At 36.5% G+C, this 25,767-nt stretch overlaps 1 protein-coding gene across 3 annotated transcripts in view; it reads left to right on the top strand.

Moving 5' to 3' along the window:
• The first annotated feature begins 18,058 nt into the window (after positions 1-18,058).
• The window catches only part of LOC121414041 (myophilin-like), a 34,868-nt gene continuing 27,159 nt past the window's right edge, over positions 18,059-25,767 (top strand). The window contains exon 1 of one of the 3 annotated variants that reach the window (XM_041607087.1): positions 18,059-18,252. In XM_041607087.1, the coding sequence (XP_041463021.1) occupies positions 18,202-18,252 (51 nt within the window). In that variant the 5' untranslated portion in view covers positions 18,059-18,201. Of the gene's footprint in view, positions 18,253-20,622; positions 20,819-21,021; positions 21,229-25,767 lie in introns of those variants that run through there. The other 2 variants (XM_041607084.1, XM_041607088.1) reach the window with 2 other exon arrangements.

The raw sequence follows: 25,767 nt of genomic DNA, 5'->3' as shown, positions 1-25,767 counted from the left end.
AAACTAAATGCACTAATTATTCTCTTTTAAACAATTATATTTATCTCTAAATATAACTCATTAAAGAAAAAAAATGAGTAATTTGGTGCGATGGAGCCCTGAAATGCCTGATTTTTATAAATAAAAAGGCTTTTTTTTTATGAGGAAACTTATTCCCGTGTCCAAACAAACGATTCATTGATATTTCGAGATACTAGTCAGATATTTTTTTCTTCATGACTTACCGAAAATTTCACATCTAACAGCATCAAAACAATTAGCGAAAAATCATTCATATTCACATGTTTCTATTAATTTTGTTGATGTGCCTCACATAGTTGAAACAAATATCTAATTAAATATCCCCCAATTTTATGCACCATGTTTGTGGCCTACTGTTAGTTCAGTTATTACAAACACATGACTAAAACAGGTGATGAGATTCATGAAGGGGCCATTTGGTTTTTTTTTATCATATCGAGTGAAATTGTTTTTCAAAGTGAAATACTTATGGAAAGTCAGAAAGCGTGAAATTTTTCTTCTCTCTTTAAAGGTGATCCTAATGTGATAAAATATAATATTATTAGTTATCTATAGCATCCAATGCCGTATCCTGCCGAATTGTAAAGATGAAAATGTCAATGCTACATTTTGGTTCATTGTAGTGGCAAGAGTTTTTAAAATCAAATTCCCAAGGCGATCTGAATCTGCAGATCATTATTTTCATAAGAATCCTGTATCTGTTCATGTTCGCATCTTTTATTTCAAATTCGTCTGCCAGTCCTTCGAACCGCATGGCTGCAACCAAAATACTCTCATTTTTATCAGGATTCGGAGATTCATCTCAAACGAAAACATTTTACATCGACGTTGTAAGGACAGCCGAGATAAAAGCTAGGTAATACTGCCATACATGCTTTTCAATCATCACTTCAACATGTCTGTTCACCTCAACAGCAGGGCAAGAATAACTGTAGGGGCACGGTATAGACACCGATGACGACTGGCAAATCGTTCTCAATAAAAGTCAGAGCAAATTAATGTTCCTGACCGACCGAGGCGATTGTCTAAGTCCTAAATGGTTGATGATATACGCCGTGCTGCATCTCAAGCGCAAAAAGTACACGTTGAGTGTTCCGCGTGGTTGAAATAGTTTGATTGTCTTCTATAAGCCAATCACAACGCAGCATTAATCATAATTGTTTGCATATTAATTCCCAGGGGGCTAATTAGCCAATCAGAGAACACATTTCATTGACCTCCAACGAGGGTGTAATTAGAACTCACAGCTTGCTATTGATCGGGGGCCTCCACGGACCCTTGGAAGCGTATGCAGAGGAGACACAAGTGTGCGTGTTATTGCGGTCACTCAAGAAAAATTTCATCTTTGTTGTGAAAACAATTAAAAGCACATTCCATAGGGTGTGTGTGGGAGGGAGTGCGAGAACAAGAGGGGCACTACCAAAAATAGACGACATTCCAGGTGAGCTATGGCGATGTGTATGGCAAACAGGGGCCCCTCCTATGGACTTTCACGTGCTATTGCATACAAGGTAGGTTCATCATCTCATAATTTGTGCCAATTTTAGATTTCTAATTGACCCTTGACCCGTCTTAGAGGTGTACCGTGACAGCGATAGTCTTGTTAAGATCTAGAACTTCTTTTAGACCCTGCAATACGATACTTTCTAAAGTGCATGCTCCGAAATGAAGTTACCATTATAGCATGGGACAGCAGCGAAAAACGTTCTCGCCTTTCACCACCGAGCTGTCATAATTATCGAATGCTCGAGAACTAGAACGATCTGGAAGGTTTTTCTGGAAGATGGTTGAAAAATGATTCTTTGACCCCGATAAGGACACGCTCCAATTCACATCAGTATAGCCTGGGGCACGTTTCATATCACACCACTTATCGTCGACTCGAGCAGGGTCGACAGGCTTAAAGTGATACCAATCATGCGATATCTATTGGCTACCCTGGATATGAGAACACCACCGAGCCTGACCGACCCTTCATTATTGTATACCAATGATAAGATAAACATTCATTATCCTATGAAGCTTTTTAAGGCTTCCTTTAAATGATTATAATTATATTTATACCGTATCAAAGCAATTTGTACCATCCCTCTGTTAGTTAATAACCTCTTTCCTGATCTTATTGACGATTACAAGATTTGTTTCTATCAGACTAGATAATCCCACAGTAACTTTGAAAATGTGGAAAATAATGGATTAGAACGTATGTATGCAATCTAGAATGATAGTGTGATATGATATAGCCAATAAGAAAGAGAATATCACAATCACACACTGATATCTATGATATAGTCCTTAATAAATGACTGATGTATGATAAAAGAGAAATGCAGCTATAAATTAATGCATTGCGTGAACCCTTTGATCAGGCGCATTACAGCTTCTACAACGGTACTCACGCCAGCCAGCACAAATATGGCTTCCAAGACATTTGCTCCGGCGATAATTGGTCCGCTATAACTTCCACACGCAAATGGAATCACCAACTTCAACCGTGGATTTAAACCTATACCCTATTCTAAACCTAACTCTAAACCTAACATAAACCCCTATATATATAGACGAAATGAAGTTCGGAGCAATTGTCGCCGGAGGAAATATCGTTTCAACCCACCAGCACACACACACACACACGCTCATACCTCCACACAAACTACAAAGCAATACCCACCATTATATACACACATGCATTCTCAGCAATTGAAAATCATACATTTCACCCGAATTCCCGAACCTTATTCATTTTGCTTTCTAATGAAGATGTGAAACTACCAAAACTATTTTTAGGGAGAAATCGTTGAAAAAAACTCTTCTAATTTATTTTCATGATCACCTTTCACCTACTTGCTATATCTCAGTAGGGAATCTAATAAAAATAATATGCTACTACACATACAATATATCTATAAGCCTATAATTTTATGTGTGATATATTAATTTCTGAAATGGGTAAAACAAGAAGATTATTATGTAATTAATATTCTTCCCCTCATTTCCCGAACTTAGAATGCTTAACATAGATGACGGAAATTTGTCTCGAAACTTAAACAATATTGATATCCTAATAAAGGGCCTCATAATATTTGGACGCCTTTGCACACTGGGCCTGCATTGTTGGTCTTGCAATGCAAATGTCACAGTGCATGCCAGTCTTTGTTAAATCAATTACCAGTAGGACAAAGAGTCGAGTGTAAAATATATCAAGTAATATTTAAGGGGCAACAGTGTTAATGTTATTTTCTTTGAATATACATTTTATATAAGGATATACATATATATATATATATATATATATATATATATATATATATATATATATATATATATATATAAAATAAACAAAGTTACACAGATAACGTGTGGTTCATCAGTACTTTATTGATTTGCTACTCGGAGTTTCACGCAGATGCGATCTTCAGGCAACAATAAAGGCTAGTGGCAATACCATTTGAACATTAACAATTCACTGAAAAAGCGCGCAGAGCGCGCAACCCCATTTCACGCATATGGAGCGCAAGGTACCATGGTAATTTAGCGCGCTGGGATGGTTCCACTGAGAAGAAAGAGAGAGAGAGAGAAAGAAAGAGCATTAGAGAGAGAAAGAAAGAGAAAGAAAAAGAAAGAGAGAGAGGGGGAGAGAAGAGAGGAAGAGAGAGAGCGCGGGGGGGGGCATGAAGCGACAATGCACCAGTGAAACTGGGTTAGGCAAGAAGATGCAAAGCGATTACGAAAATTCTTTCTTGAAGTTGCACAAGTAAAACTTATTCTGATGACGGCATTTAGAAATGAGTTCCGGTCTCTTATTTAGGAGTGATTGCTTGTCAGCGTTCATTATGAGCAGCTTCTCAGATAAGCACAGGTCACACCTCTTAGACTCGTTGGTGTAAGGATGCGCACGTCGGGCAATCGACCACTTGATGGTGTAGGGTGTATCATCTGGGATCTAAAACGGCATGATACACCCTACACCATCAAGTGGTCGATTGCCCGACGTGCGCATCCTTACACCAACGAGTCTAAGAGGTGTGACCTGTGCTTATCTGAGAAGCTGCTCATAATGAACGCTGACAAGCAATCACTCCTAAATAAGAGACCGGAACTCATTTCTAAATGCCGTCATCAGAATAAGTTTTACTTGTGCAACTTCAAGAAAGAATTTTCGTAATCGCTTTGCATCTTCTTGCCTAACCCAGTTTCACTGGTGCATTGTCGCTTCATGCCCCCCCCCGCGCTCTCTCTCTTCCTCTCTTCTCTCCCCTCTCTCTCTTTCTTTTTCTTTCTCTTTCTTTCTCTCTCTAATGCTCTTTCTTTCTCTCTCTCTTTCTTCTCAGTGGAACCATCCCAGCGCGCTAAATTACCATGGTACCTTGCGCTCCATATGCGTGAAATGGGGTTGCGCGCTCTGCGCGCTTTTTCAGTGAATTGTTAATGTTCAAATGGTATTGCCACTAGCCTTTATTGTTGCCTGAAGATCGCATCTGCGTGAAACTCCGAGTAGCAAATCAATAAAGTACTGATGAACCACACGTTATCTGTGTAACTTTGTTTATTTTATTTCATGCTCTGCCTCATCACAGACATCGAGCACTCTTCTTTACAAGGATAGCATTCACCAAGTGTATATATATATATATATATATATGTATATATATATATGTATATATATATATATATATATATATATATATATATATATATATATATATATATATATATATATATATATACATTCTTTAATACATGTAAGCAGACTAATAAAGTAACATCTAAGGTATACGATCTAGTTTAAAGTGCAAAATCCCTATTAAACATAACCATGACAAAAAAAATGAATAGAGATATATTTTAGGAATATTACTGAATGAAAGAGTATATTTTTGTTTCATGAAAAAGTAACATACATCTGTAAGATATAAATGTTAAGCGCTTAGAAACTATTGTAATAAGCGCTATATAGATGTACATTATTATTATTATTATTATTAAATCAAAACTTGTTAAAACGCACACACCAAACACACCTACATCCACAAAGTCTAATTATATTATATCACAAAAATAAAAATAGGTCTTATATGAAGATTCAATTTTCACAGAAATATAAAGATATTTTCACACAATATTCACGATAGAATTTTCGATATTATTATGTTCGAGTGTGGGATTGCGATTAATAGTCTGACGCAGCAGGTACTACTAGAGTAGACTGGGCACAGGGTGAGGGATATTTTACCCACCCCCTGGACAAAGTTTTACCTTTTACCTTATCTTTGTATCGACAAATTGGTCCTCCCTCCTACGATATAACCTCTTTAAACTGAGACAGGTAATGTATTTCCCCTTTAATTATTATCATTATTATTTTTTCATCATTTTTTTTTTTTCATTTTTTTTTTTGGGGGGGGTATTAGCGGGTGTTGTTGGTTTTTTTTCTTTAAGCTTGTAAACATGTACGACAATTAGATACGGCCCTTAGAAGCAGGGGTGCTGGTTCTGCTGATACACCCCCAAGATCTTATCTCCGGGTGCTGCGAATGGTGTTACATCATTATCAGTACCAGCTGGAAGAAAGGTTGGTATGGTAAATGTAATGCTTTGACCCATATCCCCTTCATCAGGGAGCCTGGGAAGGAGGGGGGTCCTTGTTAACCCACCAAGTTGGTGTTTCATAAAGCAGTTCGTAGGTTACGAGCGATTTTACGAACGACTGGTGACCATTTCTTGTGCGGAATGATATCCATACATATGTACCGGCCATAGCACCCAGACTAGCGTGAAATCGTAAAACTTTCTGGCCCCAGCCCCGGCCATTTCATAAAGCTGTTCGTAAGTTAAGAACGACTTTAAGAACGACTGGTGAAACTTTCTTACGCGCTTTACCATCGCCGATGAATACCATTTACCACAAGAAAGGTTCACCAGTCGTTCTTTGAGTCTCTCGCAACTTACGAACAGCTTTATTCACCAGGTCAGGTAACTCAGTAGACAAGTATTCTCTCATCTCACGGTGTTCTGCTTAGGATTATTGCTTGCTCACGCTCACACTCCCACGCACATCCTTGCGCGCACACTTCAGCATCTACTTTACGACGTCTAATTAGCCTGCAGGCGCAGACCTTGGTTTTAGCAATTCGCATTGTACATAACGCAGAGCCGAAAGTAGTGAGTCTAGATTCAGTATGTCCTGTTGCTGGCTCTACGATATTTATTATTTGAAACAGACAGGGATGTTGGCGTCTCGTCTTCACTTTATACATGGTATAATATTGGTTAAAGTATGAAATATGAGTCTGTGCTTAGAGACAAATGTCTACTTTCGACAGGAGCGTACTCAACAAGTAGTTTGTTAAACGACACAACATATACCGGGATATGATATTACAACCCCTAATTAAGTAAGCAATATAAAGGGCCACACACTGTAAATGTTTAGACACACGTACTATACACATTGTTAACGCATGATGTCATGAGCATTATTAGGTAAGCAGTCATTGTGGGTGACCCAAATATCTCCTCAGCTTACCAGGCTAAAACGTTACACAGTGTATATCCATTAATTTTCCTATTCAGTGGCACGATGGGCCAAAAATTTAAAGGGGCTTTATATGGCGTATCGGGCAATTTCTTTTAAAAGTTACGAGTGAGCGAAGCGAGTGAGCAAATATTTTGACATATGTATTTCAAATTTCAAATTTTGTCATAGCTTTCGACATAATAATCAGAGTTCTCTCTTTCCTTTCTTATTGTTCTCTTATTTTCTTGGTCGTGAAAAACTAGGGGGAGGGGGGCAAGCGCCCCTATTAAAGGCCCCAATCTGTACGCAACTGTTACTACTACAAAATAACGAGGCCTACGAGTTAAGATGTCAATAATGTACAATCCAATCATTTTTTCTTAACTTCTTTATTTCACATCTTAAAAATTCAAACAAAATACAAGATTTATATGATTAATTCGAAGACCAACAAGACTGAAAATATGGTCTCCAAGTCATGCATGTGGTTGATGTCTGGGAAAGACAGGAGGCCTTTGAACCAGCAATTGAGGACTGTTCCCCTAATGACCGTGCAGCAAAAGCCATTGGAAAAACACAGCGAACAAATGAAGACAAGGGACGCAGCAGCAGCAACAACAACAACGGCATGAGTCGATGGGAAGATCACTTAAGTGTGCGGGGTATATATTGATGATGTTGATTACACAATTTGAAATGAGAGAATACTCGGTAATAAGGACATCACCCCTTTATTTTAATTTGTAAAAGATTCCATGATACTTAACTAATGAACACATATCGGAAGCCGGTTTTGGGATGATTTCCGAATAATTAAAAAGTATTCATTTCAAATATAAACATTTCATACCCAAAGAATTTTCAATTTTAGATCAAAAGAGCGTGACATCATTGATAAAGATATTTGACTAAAATAACTTAACCTTTGTGTAAAAACTACTATTGATCCTTCAAGTTTTGAATAAGCACATCATAGCCTATCTTTTCATTATTCAAAGTTCACAATTTACATTATGTGTAACCACAGCAGTTAAAATGCATATCTTTTCGTTTACTTTAATGTGTGCTTACTCAACAATGTCATAAGATTCCTCTTGTGTTTCACGAAACAATTAACAATGCCTCTTTGTATCAAAATCTGAGTATGTTTCCACAATTCAATATTAGAGGGAATGCAATTTCAAATTTAAGAGAGCTTATTAACGACTGTTATTCCCCCCTCCCAAAAAAAGAAGATCATCGAGTGGAAAATATGACAAGTGTCAATACCTGCATAGCGATAAATATTAAACAAAGGCTCCATTTTAACATTCAAACATTCAACAGAACGCAACTATATATATATATATATATATATATATATATATATATATATATATATACAACATTAATTCTGACCTTTGACGGAAGAAATATTGTGCTTGGATGCATATCGGGATTGTTTTCATTTCTACCCCGGTTACGCCGAAATTATGTAATTGGTTTAATTTTGCTTTTAATGTGTTCCAAGAAGTAAAATTATTTTATTTGAAGTTCGGCATAACGTTAGGAATAACAAAATCGTAATTTGTTTTCGCATCAACACCTGTGGGCGGAGTAAAGTCTAAATCGACTTCAAGGCGCAGCCCGATGATGACGTCATGACGATTTGGAATTGAATTTTGTTTTATTTTTACAGGGTGGCTCGAACTCGACTGAAGTTCGACTTTAGTAGTCCTATCACCATCCTGAACTCTGATCGCTAAGATTTCACTGGTTGGAATGTACATATCAAATTTTATTATAATTTCTTTAAAAACTATGTTGCAACGAATCGTATAGTATATAATTATGCACGGGACTTTCGGCAGCACCATTAGCTCAGTCGGTATAGAGCGAGGGGTTCGTATTCCGGTGTCTCGGGTTCGATTCCCAAATGCACTAGTGCCCTCTGGTAAGGCATCTAACTTCGTCACTGGGCCCCTCTAGTAAATCTTCTCTTTCTGTGTACACGCATTCTTGCTTGTAAAGCAATAAACCAATCAGGTATGACAAAACACCACCACAAACCTAGTCCACCATCGTATTACGAAATAATAACAATACAAAAATCTACTATGATGATTATCGTAATATCTAACAATGAGTAGTTTACCATCTTCCTAAGATATAGGTTTCTTATCTCTTTGCGTGTAAGATTCCCAGATTTTGAACATAAGAATTAGGTGAAATCTTATTTCAAAACTGGCTGTCCTCTTCAAAAGATATTAGACTTATTAAATTCCATCTTTGAGTTAAAGTCTATCTGTACTATTTAGCATGTGCCACGTTCAACACGTAATCAACCCGGTGGAATTCTTTTTGGGAAACTTGCCTACGACTAAAATTTCACACCATCAACATGTTGATTTCATTGAGACAATTTTAGACACCCTTTCCCCGGTGCAAGCTTATCATGTTATAATTGTAATGAAGACGTTTACTTAATAATTGAAGAGGTGTAATTAACACTTCTGGTGATATTTGTAGCGGGTCTTGGCTAGGCGGGGACGGGTAGGAGCGGAGATCCTACACATTTAACTTTCCTCGAATCGGTCACAGCTGATATTCATCATCTCTCAACATTTTTCTGTCCTTAATATTCTACGATCCCGTGAGTGGTTTCGTCATTTCGAACGGAATTTTACGTTTCGGTGAGAACGCTTTAAGGAATATTCACTCATCAGTATTTGATATACATCCGAGTATTAAGGAGAGAGTGGTGACTTATCTTGGCTAGTAAGTGCAGCGATTTCTGGGAAGGTTTGACATTGGAGATCGTAATTTGGTTCATTCCTCGTTTCTTAGTCATCTATCTATCAGCATGTCTTATCAAACACAAAGAGCTAACCGCGCTCCGCTACTTGGAATGTGGCGGGCGATTCACGCGAAGGTAAGCCAATGATCATAAATAATAAAAAAAATCAGAGTCATTCCAAACCATCATCGTTCATATCGGATCATCGCACCAATTGATTTTAACCACCCATTTCCGTTTGTACAGTGACAATCGCGAACATGGCCTTTTCACATCTAGATATTTCATCACATTATGGATTAATTAATGTACTATTATTTCTTAAGTAAGTCCATTATCGTATTTCATTTGTTCTGGGGCTATTCAAGGAAAGGACCTATCGGATGTTTCATCATATCCGACAAAGCCGGTTTTATTCGAAAGAATCATAGTAACATTCGAACACCTGTACTTTTCAACCAATGACATGCTAGGGAAGTTGTCATATCTGATAACTTGTCAATTGGACGACAAATGCTGACTCATGGTTGATGAAGCACGCTTCCCTGAAGTAATAATTCTTTGAAATATTTCATATGCTGATGCTTTTTCTTTTAAGACAAGGCCTTATCTCTGAACAGCATTGCATACCGGAGAAATGCTTATTTTAAAAATCTACTAATCGAAATTCTTATGAAAATGGCTCGCTTCATTTCTAATGTTTGTCAGATAGAAAGACCCATAGCTTTCCTGGTCTCTGTTTTCTAGTGCTGTAGCCATAGTACCATCGGCTGATTCATCTAATCTTGATGCTACCGTGGGATGATTACTGATATCATTGTTGTCAGATAGAAAGACCCATAGCTTTCCTGGTCTCTGTTTTCTAGTGCTGTAGCCATAGTACCATCGGCTGATTCATCTAATCTTGATGCTACCGTGGGATGATCACTGTTATCATTGACCAATTTTCCTCGGCCATGACTTTTACCTTTTAGTTACTTTCTGTGCACACACCTTACGATTCTAGACCTAACTCTTAAGGTGAAATTGCAAGACATGTTTTACCAAAAGGCATCCTATTCAGCGTTCTGTTCAGTTGCTAGGACATGCAGGGGCTTAATCACACTGAGGTGATGTATGGTTACAAGTTGCCCATTCCATGGCGACCCTTTCTTGTGTCACTCCATCGCTCCATTCAAATTCTTCTGAAATTCTTCCAGGCCGTAGTTCTAGCCTCTTGTCCATGTGTCCACTCCCTTGCCTGCCATCTTTCCTCCACCCCTCTTGCATTTCTACTTGCGTATCAAAGGCACAAGATTCTCAAATGTCAGTCTGGTCTTGCGAATTGGCGCCATTGAGAAGGTTTGCCCGGATCAGGTTTTTGAAATATAAACCAGAGCCGCTAAGGAACTTATGACATGCCCCCTTTTTTGTACTTACGCTCAGCCCTCCCCGTCTTGACACGGCTGGTCTCATTTTCAACCAACCCCTTCTCAGATTACGTTTAAACTTATAAAAATATTAGATATCAGAAGCTAGATGGTAGATTTATTTTTAACGACAATTTCAATGTCAATGAGACAACTAATTCATAGATATTTCCACTTCTTTAAATATGCTTGACCTTTTTCCTATATTCTGACAAGGATAAGTCTGAATAGTCCGAGCCAGAGCAATCTTTACTTTTAGAACCAGTTGCCATGCTTTCATTCTTTATCAAAATTACCCACGGAGTTTGTTATATCGACTCATAAAGAAGATTTCCAATTTGTGTTATTGGACTATGTTGGCATTATTAAAAGTCATAAATACACTCTATAATGCTGCTTTCTCACCAAAAAAGCTGATTCGAAAACCGTACAAGACAATACTGAAAATCATTAATGATAGTTTAAGTCTATAGTCGATCTTACCTCTGTTATATTGGCATAATGGTCGATTCCGTACATAACTATTGCTTTTGTGCTGTATTTCATTTACGGAAATAGAGATACTTGACATTTCAAATGTGCATCTCTCGATACTGTCTGCCATTTCATTTTTTTTTCACTGATACTTTGAAATTGTCGAGCCCCTTTTCCATCAAAGAGAGTCTGGGAGTAAATTCACAATTCCTATACTGATTCTTCAGCAATACTGCAGTCTCCTGCACTTACTCGACCTTTAGGTAACGAAACACTACAAACATACCAGGTGGTATTTACTAATCCGTAGAGACTGTTGCAAGGCGAAACCAACACCGCAGGTAACAAAAAAACAAGAAGTCATGCGACTAGTGGAATTCTGAATTTAACTGTGTTTGGTTTAACGTTGGTGTTTCAAATCATGACATTCGTGCCAAATCCGGTTTGGCATTGTAACCGATCTAACATAAAGAACATTCGATATTTGAGAATCATACGTTGAGAATTAGAGATTAGAAATATATAAATAACATTTTTTTCATAATCATATGAATCTATAGTAGCTATAAATAGTGTTACACATCTGGTATTGTTGTACTGACCATTTCTTTTTAAAGCGTCGTTTTCTAGTGGTTCTGACTCTTTTCTTAAATCGGAGGGTCATGGGCTCGAATTCCAGCCAAGCGTGTTTTCCTTCAGCAAAAAAATGCCAACAATGTGTAGTACTCAACCCAGGTGAGGTGAATGGGTACCGGGTAGGATTCGAAACTCTTTGAATGCACTGAACGCTGGAAGGCAGCTCGAGCTAAAGCCATGGTATTCACTCTTCAACGCTAAAAAATGATATCACATTATTTTGTATATTATTTTGAGAAGTATATGGCCAGAGTTTAGGACCGAGGTTTCACCAAATGGGATACAAATGTATAAAGGCTTAAGATTAGTGCAATTGGAAAGGAAGTTATCGAAATTTAGTGTATAGCAGCCCTGCACGCACGACCTATACAACATTTTTGGGCATTATTACTTACACCTCCCTATCTTCTAGAAGTTGTAACTTAATACATTATTCAAGGGAGCTAGGAGAAAGCGCGAATTTCAAATCATTTTTGGGATACAGACAATAATATTGTAGTATGACTTAATGACAATGGAACTAAATGGGTCTGCTGGTCGAGTCAATGGCGTAGAAATGGCTCACAGATTAGTCACCCCCTTTACACACAAACAAGAAGATGAATTAGATTTCTTTTTTTAAGAGAGAAAATAAAAACAAAAGGGGAATGGAACTACGGAAAATATTTCTAACTTGGTCTCTAAAACAATTCCTTTCAGACTACAATACCACCCTTTCATTCCAATGCATACCTTATGGTTATCTCATTATTGTCCTACCGATTTTAAGTGGCATGACCGGCGAGACTGTTCTTGCTCAGTTGCCATGGTGTCTTGCGGGTCACAGTAGACGCTGTCTATCCTGGTTTCCTATGTCGTGTCCCTAATATTAACCATATCCCTAACTTTACTTATAAGTGCGGCGAAATAAAAGAAAAGTCCTTTACGAACGATGAACAAAATCGTGGGATTAAGTACTTCTTCCGCTCCCTTCCCTTGGTCGATTACTGAGGGGCCATGTGGTCTCGTTTCTGAAGGCATTGGACTCAATATATATATATAAGGCTATCCATTATGGCTGATTAATCAAACATAAAATAGTTTCCTATCAAATTGAATATATATCACATTGTTATAAGAAATCCTATGGCAGATTTTTCAACAGAAACTTTGTTCCCTGGACTACCCCCCCCCCCCAATTTAACATTCCTAGCTACGCTTGTAGGCAGGGCAGATCCTGTCAACAGCACTTAGTACATTCCTGAGGGAAACCCGAAGAGCTTCTAGAATGTGCTTTCTACATGTGATGTGAACTTATAGGATGCGTGATAGCCACGTGTTCCGCCGCTGTAATCAGGAAGTCGTTATGCATTACGTCCCATCAGAATGATCTACAACTGTTGCTTCTCCGGACACTTGCTCTCGTAGTCACGTGTTATGTATACTCTGATGAATGATGTGTTGAACAATTATTATTCAGGGAGGGGTACTGTGGCCCCCTGGGAGAATAAAATCAAAATATCACCGGACATTTCTGAGGTATAGAGGGATGAGAGAGTGGGTTGAATGTTTGATTTTCGTTTCATGATAATATTAAGGCACATTAGAAATCTAATGAAGATTATTACCCCGGTCAGATTCAATCAGTCATTCCCGAACACACACCTTCCACTTCCTGGGGATATGACTACTCCGGTCAGTCGTCATAGATACCATTTACGGGGTGTACAATACTGGACAGCTACAATGGCGTTCAAATCCTTCCGGGTATCCATTTCCACCTTGGTAGAGAGGGAGAGACATGCAAAAGTGTGGATTGGCGCCTTGCTAAAGGACACTAGACCACAGTGGGATTCGAACACACAATCCTCTGATTGCAACACGAGAATCCAAACCATTAAACCACACTTCCTCTGTATTATTTCACCTTACCTTGCCTTGATTTTGTATTACTCATGTTATGACTTAATTGTGTTTTGTGGGCCTATGACCCCCCATGTAATGTAAGCCAATGCAAATTTGAAATTAGAACTAAACTTGCACCAGTAAATATACGATATAGTGAGAAATTGTGAAATTGGATGGAGTGTAGAAAATGTTTTTATGTATAATGTGTCATTTGGTGTTTACAGATCTCCCATCTCTGAGGATTTTTTTTTTTAAATGGCAATATTTCAATACCGTATTTTGATAATCGAATTTGGAAATTCACAATGCAATGGCGAAATTTCCATATGGAAATAGAACTATCACAACATACAAATAATTTCTATATTGAAAATTGGTTAAATATATTTTTTTTTCATTTTGGGTTTGTAAGGTTTTGAAGCATACAGGTAGAAAGATAAATGTAATTTCCACTCCAAGGACACGATGTATAAAACTTAGAATGTATGGAACTTAAGCTTCAAATTTGCCTATAGGGGAAATATGCTAATATATATAAATTACGAATAATATATGCATAAATCAATAATTAAACGTAAAGAACAATATAGCCGTAAAAAACTGGGTTTAATTTTTTTGCATAGTGTCCGATCAATGCCTTCAAGTTTCCTCCAAAAGATTCTTCTTAAAATCATGCATAAGAATGTTAGTTCATGTAAATGAGCAGTTATTTATGCATACATGTATATCAGCATTTAAATGGTTTGTCAAATATATAATATCCATATCTTTATCTTATTAAATATTTTGATTCCTTCAACAGAAAATAAAATCAAAATCACAACTTAATGCCTAAATAAGATTGTAAATTTACGTAATTCATGCACAAAGCAATATAGGATAACCAAATATCACAATGTCTATAGAAGGGCGCAACTTTTGAAATATCTTTGTAAGATAAAGAACGTCATTTTTGTTACAGACCACACTAATAAAACTAACATTTTTATATAAAAAAGGTATGCTAATTCATTTTAATTTATTCAAATAACCAGAAAAATAGGATATGATTGTATTACCCTGCATTTCAATGGAACGAAACAAGTTAAGCTTTCTAGAACGAGACAATGACTTCTTAGAGCAGGATGAGTTGAAGAACTCCTTGGATCTTGCTAGGATTTAGTATAACTGCTAATCATTTCATCCGTGTTAAAGAGGTATTCACAATTTCTGCTACCAAATATATCTTTCTAATGGGAACAGGTCATGGTCACGTAGAAGCAGATACCAGAGTACTTGCTCACTGCGATGGTGATGTAGAATAGTTACACTAAATACAGGTTCAATGGGGGCTGCTGAAATATGTGACATTATTCTCATTTAGTTTCATGTGAATGCAATTTTGATGAGATTTGCATAAATCTAAACTAAAAGATTGGGTCCCAGTCACTATTTTCATCAAATCCTAACCAAAGTTAATGTTCTAATCAAAAGTGATTGGTAGACGAGGACATTGCCCTTTTTAAATGTTATCCCATTAATATGTTTTTCTTTTACCTTTTTAAAATTTGATTTCCATGTTACTTTGTATAAAACTTTCATTTTCATGGAATCCTATTTGCCATTGATGCTTTAACTAGAATTTACGTACATGCAGAAATTGGTCTTTTATTATGTATTAGCTTTTTTTTAAACAAGGGCCATTTTATCGCTTTTGGCACCCTATGTAGGATTAATGCTTCGTCCGAAAAGAAAGCTACGGCAAAACCCAAAATGACTTTTTGTTCAGCCCTAAACCAATTTTATGTGTTTCTAGCATATACATGAACATGTAAATTTGATATAATTTTTATAAATTTTAACATAATTTTCTTATAATCACCAATTTAATTGATTTTTATCCAAAACTAATGAGCTATTAAAAATTGATAAATTTGCAAAGGAACTATCAATTATTATAAGTGTTACATGAGATTTGGTTCACGGTAATTTTTTTTTTAATTTCAAGCAGGTTGTTTAAGCCCGCCACTCAATCATAAATAGTTGAAAGTTTGAATAAAGTTTAAGTTGTTGAAAACGTTTTCATTATTTAAAAAGAGTTAAAACAGTTGTGTAAAAGTTTAAACAACTTGTTGTTAGAGTGAAGGGTTTAAACAGCGTGATATATTTTTTACCGTGTTGATTTTGCGCTTTTGCAGATTAGCATATATTTAGCATATTATTTAATTTTTTTAATAGAATCTTTGTCAAACATCAATGGAATCCTATTTAAATTTGATGCTTAGTCTTAAAATGACCCATATGTAAAGAATTAGGCGTTTGCCTTATCTCTACAGTGAGATAATATATTTTGATGAGTATGCATGTCTAAGCCACGTGCCTTGTCCATACAGAGAAAAGTATATAGGCCTACCAAGAAAGATGTATAGTTAAAATTACCTTTTGAATAGGATGTTCATAAATCAAACTGATCTCTTTACAGTTCCCAAAGCATGTTAGGTGTCAGCTGAAAAGAACTTTCAACTATACTAGCTTTTGGTACAAACAAACAGCTTTCGGGATCTTTTACACTTTCGCGATTTTTTTGCTATCAATTCTCAAAAAATTCTTTTCTCTATTCATCTATTTATTATTATTATTAATGTTATTATTGTAATTTATGTTATTTATTTTTTATTTTGGGGGAGGGGGAGTGGTCACAAAACTGCAATATGAATGTCATATCTAATATTCTTATCATACAGGCAGTCGATTACTCCATAACTCTGCCTGGATGTGTGGGCTGATGTATATGCATGCCTAAGACACGTGAACAACTGACGAAGAATGCTTGCTGGTATTGACCTTGACGTGCTTGACTTCGAATGGCTTCATCTTCTTTATTTTCAATATCATGAGATAGTTCTATGGTATGACCATTTCAATAGTGTAATTTTTAGTAGAGGAAAAACGTGACATTTTCTTTTTAAAGTCTATAAATATACTTTTTCTTTATTATAATTGTTATCATTTTGACGAACGCACCCTTCTGCTTGGTACCATGGGAATTTTGATTAGGACATATTGAAGCATTCGATACAATACATGAACATTATATATATATGTGTGTGTGTGTGTCCACTATCACTCTCTCTATATATGGCCTTCTCCGGTATGTTGAGGAATAAATTAATCAGTTTGCTGAGAAAAATGCCGTAGAAATAATATCGTAGATTTTGTAAGGAGCGTAGTTCTCAAAAATAAAAGGTAAAATCACACTCTTTGTCAGTGCCCATGATGTGACAAAAAGGAGAATTCAGTCGCGAAAACTCGTCTGTTCACGGGCCTACAGATTGTGAAACCCACTTTTTGTGAAAATTAACCAAATAAATCAGACACTATCTAAATGTAGAACTCAGATATAATAAGTGATACAGATGGCTAGATAATGATCGAGTAGAAATTTAAACTTGATTGAAATCACAGTTATATCTCCGCCTGAAAATGCAGATAACCTATGAATGATTGACCATTCAATTAACTGTAATTCAAAACGTGTAAATGTGTACTGTATAGTTAAAACTATCAATTACATTATCCTTCCATATTATGTAAGAATTAATTAATGTAAAAACTGTGCATGTGTCTATAGATAAAACTATCAACGCCATTAGCCTTGCATATAGGGGAATAAAAAACTGTAATGAACATCTCAAACAACTTCCTACATCTGATTTAACCCTTCATACAAATATTTTATGGAAAATTATATCTTTAAAAAATAGTTTGTGTTCTTTTTGTCTTCCGTTAAAAGCCATACAAAATCCAAATCGATTATTTTGTTGACTTGCTCAAAGCTTCTCTAACTAGTCCGTTCGAAATGGCTGGTCTAGCATGTGAAGTTCAAAAGAAAAGGGAGGATATGATAGTTCATGATTTAGGCTAATTTGTAGAAGTTTCTGGGTTTATTGGTATGAGGCTATGACTCTGCCAGAGAATGGGGTACAAAATGTTCCTATGGACAAACATTGACGTTAATTATTACTGCATCTATTCTTAATGATGTTTCCATCATCCCAACTGTCTCGTTACTCAATTTATGGAGACACCCCTAAAATGGCGGGGTCAATTGAAATACCACTGAGTAAAGGGGTCTAGAGGTCAATTAATGACTCACCGAGAAGACCAGCATCTGATAAGCACATACAATTTCGATCGCGCGTGCGTGCGTAATCGAAAACGAAGGTTCTCTGTATGAACGCCCCTTATGCATATCAGCACGTCCCCTTTGGAGTTTTAGGCCATTTTCATGAGCGCGCGCGTTGTACCTCAAACTAGGGACTCCGATTACCTGGTCAGAGCCTAAAAGGTAAATAAACTTTCCGGCTGGTTATTTGAATTCAGTCGGCATACTGGGTTTCGCTAGAATAGTGTCAGTGTCGTCTGTGTGGATTCGGTACACAATCCGATCAGCCATTTAACATTCTTTACTCCCCTTGGATAAATACACATAAATAACCAACATGGCCGCGCAAGTTGCACCAATGGGCGATCAGCGAGCCATCAGAAGGAAGGTAAGACTAACAAAGGCTCATTTTCTTTAACAACAGTTCAAATTTATAGGATTTTAAAACCGAAGGTCACGTGCCACAAGAAGTCTAGTTATCCCATAATGTCTTTTTAAGGACCGTAACACCCGCTTGGACGTACACATACAAAACCTTTACCCCCTTGCACACGGCACCAAAGTAGGTAGCTATTAAACCCTCGCGTACTTGCACAAACTGGACAAAACGGAGAGTGATCATCAAAGTTATTATCAAACTGAGATAACCAGATTGAGTCTTGATATATTCTTAGTGATGACACACCTGTCCTTGTCTGATTTGCACCTACATATGAGTTCACAAGCAACAAATCTGTGCACACGGGTGCATTCCTTGCGCTCCGAGTATCCTTAGCTGATACTGATATCAAACCATTATATTATTTTCACATCTTCATTAGATTGATGTCATGGGCGAGACATTTTATTTGTTCATCAAACCTATGAACATAACTCGTTTCTCTTTTTGTATTTTTGCTTTCAATATCGCATATCGGGTTCAGCATGTTTATTTATAAACAATATATGAAACATACACCTGTAGACAACAATCGAAAGAAGATGTCATTTTCTGCTGATACTGTCTTGGCCTTTTCATGTTTAGAAAGGGTGATCACTGTGGACCACCATCCACCGAGATTGTTTATTTGTATTATTCTTGTTCTGGAAACATCGCCTCTTCATTTGTTTTTTAAAAACGCATTCCATCCGTGGTGCCGTTACTTGAAAGCCTTTCCTCAAGAGAGGCCGTTATTTATGATATCCAAACTGATTTGAGACTTCTAAATTGAAACCTCTTAGGTTTCGTTGAAACATAAAAACATAGAAATAGAACAAATGTTTATACTGTTATAATTTTTATTATGAAATATACTCTTAAAAATAGTAAGGATAATAATGCTTGTAATGACAATGGATTGTTGGAAATTAGTTTATTGACAGCGATGAAAGCATATACACTAATACGCAATTAGTTAACGAAATACAATGTGCGACAGATTTGCCATTTCTATCAATTATTTTTCAATATATTTTGCAATACTTAACATGTTTTTCCAAGTATATATAAACACAGTTCATTCCCCTCAAAATGAATAAATTAATAAATACAATATTTACGAAAATTATATTTAACTGCATCCTCCCACAGTACTTAATTTAAACAACGTATTCTGTAAGACCCTGTGAGTTTCAGTGCACTATGGAATGAAACTCTATATAGTTTGATATAAACAAAATATCGGCAGATATTAACAAAAACCCCGTCAATTGTAAACATAAATTCAAAATATAGTCCTATACCAGCATTATAGCATTGTATGTTTACAAGAAAATATTCCATGAACGAAGGTGTGTGAATTATTTGGACCTACAAAGGTAAGAAATTAGAAAATTATAAACATTCACTAGATTAATAAGATATTTGAAGAGTAAATTTATTTTATTTATTTTTTTTTTTTGGGGGGGGATAAGCCATAACAGTCTTGTTGGTTTTCGTTCAAGGCCTGTTTGATTTTAAGTTGTTTGAAATGTGATATACATATTTTATTCATGAAATGTTACACGATTGTGTTATATTGCCCAAATAGCCTGTATTGCAAGAATGATGTAGGGCCTTTAAGGGCGAGTGGTTCAGTCAGAACTCATTGAGGATAACAATTGGAATGTTATTGAATTAATGATTTAATACCTTCTGAATACCTTTTGCGTCCATGATGTTCTTGAGGAGGGGCTGTATTTTACTGAACATTCTACATTGTGTGTGCGTGTGGGTGCATTAGAAAAGCAAGACGTGTGTGTGTGTGTGTTGAAGATGTGCAATTTGGATAGACAGGGAATGGGAAAGAAATGCTGGGCTGGAGGGGTCGCACTGTTGAATGGATCCGCATGATTGATTGAAGATTTCATCAAGTGATGCGTCTTAATACTAAACTTCTGGTGAGTGCCAGATAATTGGGGTTTGGGTAATAACTTTACAAGGAGCAACTGTCTGGGAGAATGTCGCATGCCTAAATGTGGAAACCCCTCCCTCTCCCCTAGGAACTTTCTTCCATCTTCTGTTAACCCCATAAAAGGTCGTTGCATTCCTGTCGAGTATGAATTCCTATCCTCCTGATACCAGATGCCCTAGATTTGTTACCCGCCCATCCGCCCGCTTCCACATCCTTCCAGCGTCTAGGAAGCACGCGCGGAACCAGAGGGAGTGGATCTAACTGGCCAATGAGATTTCAGAACTACCTGCGAGTACCTGTTTTTTGCGCGCTTGCTACCTTCTAATTAAAGACATCAAGGAGGACACGTGCGTACTAACCCACCAGAGCGTACGATTTATTTACGAATTGTAATTGCTGAAGTAGTACTACTTCATCTTACTTCCAGTTATCACTGTTGCTGTGACTGTCGTAGTGGATAAAGCCATATCCTCGCCTCTCCTTTACTGACTCATTTAGCCTTGGTATAAGGATACACGCTAATCTATCAAGATGGCGACACAGGCTGCACCTATGGGCGACCAGCGTAAACACGCTGCAAAGGTAAGCCGAAACTTTAGGAAAACAACCGAAAACCTGATAGGAAATGAAAACACTTTGAAATTATTTTGACATCATTGGCGCGCGTCCGTTTGTGCGCAGAAAGATTATACGTTTATCCCTGATGGAACACGCATGTAGATTCATCCTCCAATAATACTTCCATCTTTGTCCACTTGGAGGATATGGGATTCATGAATTCTATTGCATAAAAGAGCCCCTATCTGTGAACGCGCCTCGTCACTCCTATTCCGTCATTGTCCGGGCTTTCTGGTTCAACGTGGTAGTAGCTTTGGTGAAGCTCATTTCAAACATTCTTAATATCCCCTTCTCGGTGGTTACAGACAAGAAGATTAATTGAAATGGCCGTTCAGGCAGCACCTATGGGCGACCAGCGCCAGCATTCTCTTAAGGTAAGCTTGATCATAAAAAGAATTAAGGGCGACTTCGGATATATGCCAGTTCAAGGTTCCTAATCATACAACATTCCCTTGGTAAAAAAAAGTTTTGCATCATACCGCAACACCAGGGTGTAAGTTTCATTTATCTCTGTATGGGCATTGCAAATTAGTGAAGAATTAATTGGATAATTAATTGATGTCTGACATTCCTCGGGTATTAGCTACTTGCCAGAGACGCGCAGCGTAGCGGCTAAATAATTGTTCTTTAGTATGTCCATTTGAGTTCGATTATAAATTAGCATGAATCACAATACAATGCGTTTGCTGTTTTGGCTTTATCAAATTCTCTTTATGAAATATTGAATTTTCCCTCTGCAAGATGACACACCTTGAAAGATTTAAATGTCAAATTTTGGGTCATCAATTACCCACAATCTTAATCACTGTGAATACTTTTCACACTTCATTAATAATTGTCGAATCCTACAATCTATTGCCATTTAATCTGAAAGTTGAGTATCCCCATGCTTCGTTTCGCTGAACTTCTTATTCATTTATCATCATCTCCTAAACACTTTTATATCCATATTAACTGATGTGAATATATTATATTCATGCTTGCTCGAATGGTTTCAAGTGTCATTTTCATCATCTATGACGATAAATGCTATTGTTTGTTGGAGTTCATCTTCTTTGTATATATTTTTCAATATTATAATCATTCCGTTTTGAGGATTATTTTTTTATATTATTGTCAGTTCTTTTTGCCCAATTCTTTTTAGGTCATAGGACATGCTTCCGCGTTATTCCACTATTATGAGTATGCTCTTCAGAATGTAGTGACGGATGACTCTTTGTAATACATCTGTACTTTGTGATATTAGCTTGGCAAAGATTGTATTAAGTTGTCGTGGTATGCATGTTCAATTATTGAAACGCATCGATATTGTTCGTCTTTTTTCAAGAAAATAATCTCGGAGATAATGATTTAATTCTGAAATTCATATGCTTCCTTCGAATAGATACTCGTATACTCCTAGAGGAGATAGGCCTCTGAAGTGAGATCATTTTTCTTTTCGTCTTATTTTCAAGAAGACTTTCAGAAATGATGATTGAATTCCGTAATTCAAATGCTTCGTTCGAATGAATACTCCGACACTCCAAGATGAGTTAGGCGTCTGAAGAGAGATTGCTATAACTTTTTGTTCAAGGATTGCAAATAGCAGTCGATTTTCTTCTTTTTGCGATGATGCATCTAAATTTTACGCGTGTCAGTGCATGCGTCGATAAAAGTGCGTCACTTTAACAATCCTACTAAAAATAACTTCGATCATTGTCGACCGATCATCTGCAATGTTCTGCATTTCTTAACCAGCTCTATTTACCATTTTACAGTACTCTAGAACCCCAATCATTACCATTGGATGTACCCCTCCTGAAACTAATCGAAATTCTTGGCGATGTTGGAATAGCTTTGGTAAATCCCAGGGGCGTTACATCGTAAGCCCGAAAGCGATTCGTTTCCGGCGACGACGTGTCCTAGATCTCATCTCTATCATCTGTGACTGCCAAATGCAGTTTACCATTGTCATGATTGTCGTTTATTTTTGTTTCTCGGAATGCTGGGTGTAATTGGATCTGACTTTTGATAGACGACTCCTCCGCATTTAAGTGATGAATTCATCTTATACTTTACTTCATTCTGTATTCTAGTTAATGATCATAGGTCCCGGTCCTGGTTTATAAACTTCAAAATAACGAATGCAAACACAACCGTACAATGGCAGTTTGTCCTAAGGACCTATAGCAACGGGTACGATTTTATTTATTGGAATGCATGAAGAAGGCGATAACTTCTTACATTCACATTATAAGTATTATACTTTTACCTTCTTCAAGACCAAAAGTGGTTGAAGAATCAAACCATTAGTTTTCCTTGGTAGTATAAACTCTAGTTCTTGAGGAATCAATCCGGACATTGTCCTGGTTTATAAAATTTAAAATAACGAATGCAAACACAGCTGCACAATGCCAATTTATTCTAATGGTCTATAGCAACGAGTACGATTTTCTTCTTTGAATCCAAGTGGAAGGCGATAACTTCTTACATTCACATTTTAAGTATTATACTTTTACCTTTCTCAAGACCAAAAGGGGTTTGAAGAATCAAAACCATTAGTTATTCTTGGCAATATAGTTTCTAGTGATTGAGGATTCAACCCCGACATGGTTTAGGCAATCAGCAATGTGAAATGTTGTTGCAAAACATAGACCACCCGAAATGCACACCATCATCTTCAGGGGGTGCAATGAAATGAGAAATATGTCTAATATTTTTCCATCCTCACTAGATTTACAGTGTCAGCTCTATTTCAAAACTTGAAGATTTCTATATCGCAACTGTTGACTAAAGAGAGAAAAAAAATCAGATGACATTTTTTCAATACATTGTTATTGTTCTCTTTCTTAAAATAACGTGATTCGTAAAAAAGCGATATAATGATAACACCAATTAGGTTTTTTTTTTTTTACAAATTATACTAAACTCATATACTAAGCATAATACAATACGAATGCAGATGACTCCTTATACAGTTATAATAATAATAATAATTGGATTTATATAGCACTTTTCCAGAGGATACCGAGCGCTGTACAAGGACTGTTTATGAGGACCGTCTGCAAAAAAATCATAAAAATCAAATATTGGGCCTAAAGGAATGGTTAATGAATAACTTAAAGCTGTCCGAAGACATCCAGTATTGATATTTCTGAATAAAGATAATTATTTGCGCTAAAAGTATTTTGATACCGTGCAGTGCAAAATTTAGCTGTGAACAGCATTTGAATAGGGTAAATATATAATGTCCTCTTTTAAGTTGTTTATGAAAAAGTAAAATTGGAAAAAAAAGTTACCTTCATCACCAATCAAGAGTATAACATCAAGAAGGAGTAAAAGTGGAAAATGAAATTAACCCTCAAATAATTGGATTACATTATGATATCTAATGATAATCTGGCCAAGGAGGATTGTCTATTGTTACTGGGAGTGCTGTGACAATGCTCAGCACCCCCAGTAACAATAGACTAATCCCCAGTGGATAGGTCCCTGGTGATAATATACAGAAGATGCAAAGAAAGGGTGAAATAAAAACAGAAATCTATCTCCTTCAACATTTAGAAACATGCTGCAAAATAATTAGATAAATGCAACAAAGAAAACGTCTTTTAGAATCATTTTCCAAAAGTAACGATAAATAGCAAAGTAAATTCAATCGTTGATAGACCGAGCTGTGCAAACGACTAAATAAAAATGTAGAAAATGAAATTTAAAAAAAAATCGAAATGTCGAAAACGAAGCTGAAAATCATGTTATTGAAAATGCATTTTTCAGAGAATGTGTATAAACTTCGGAAAAAATGAAAGAATGAACGAAAGAAAGAACGAAAGAAAGAAAGAACGAGTTATATTTAAATATTTCAAATGGAACTCAAAATTGTACAGAAACTCATTAAGGAATGGTACCACCGGAAACACGTCGGGTACTGCCCCGAAGATTTTCAACTAGTATAAAATTAAATAGTAAATAGTAAAGAAAAGGAGAAAAAAAGGAAGAAAGAAGAAAGAAAAGTATGAAAAAGAAATGTCTGGTTATGAAATTCCAGATTAACAACATAAGTAAAAATTACTTTGTATTAAAGCTTAGGTCAGCTCACCCCTAACAAAATTCCCCGGCGCCGCCCGTGCAGATCATATTCGAGTAAATAGGTTTGATTAGAGGATCCGACCCCCCCCCCCCCATAAAAAGGCACAAAAATAATGCCAACTTGAGTATAAGCATATTACATTGAAAAAGGAGGACAAAAAAGTAATCATAATGGTTGAAGAATTCCAAATACTAAATTATTATCATTTCTAATCCATAAATTTACAAATGCAATTTGCAATTTAAAACTTCCTCAAAATTTGGGAAGCAGAGAAAATTCAACTTATCATTTTTCTTAGTATTCACGAGGGCGGACCGTCAAAAGATTAATAAATTACAGTCATGTGACCAATAGGAAAGTGACAGGTTTTGTTAATAAAATTTGAGAGTTTGAGTTAGGAAAAAAACAATGCAACGTGTGCAATGTTACAGTATTTGATTAAAAAAAAACAAGAGACATCACTGGTGCAAACTGAGTGCATCCACGTTGTTGGAGAACGCTTCCGATCGTATCAAAACATATTCACAAAACAATCTGGGTCTATCATCTTTGTCGTGACTCATATATTAAATCACTCAAATTATTTGGTAATTGGCATCAGCCTTGTCGTGAAATCAATATCAGACGATACTTGTCACCTTTCTCCTACATCTGTCTTACATTTGCTCGCTAGTCATAAAATTAGATTCCTCTTTCCCGGTCATCTTCGATAAGATGTCATACAGGCCTTGCGCATCGCTGTGTTTCGTGACTCGGTCTTTCCAACTTGTCCCCACTTTCTAAAAATATTCCGCCAATCAGCAAGCAGCATTAAGAGTGGCGGAGACACATTCCTGGCATTCGC

The sequence above is a fragment of the Lytechinus variegatus genome, chromosome 4, assembly GCF_018143015.1.
Source record: "Lytechinus variegatus isolate NC3 chromosome 4, Lvar_3.0, whole genome shotgun sequence".
Classification (NCBI taxonomy): domain Eukaryota; kingdom Metazoa; phylum Echinodermata; class Echinoidea; order Temnopleuroida; family Toxopneustidae; genus Lytechinus; species Lytechinus variegatus.
The sequence above is the reverse complement of the archived record's forward strand: the minus strand, read 5'-3'. Positions and strand labels throughout refer to the sequence as shown.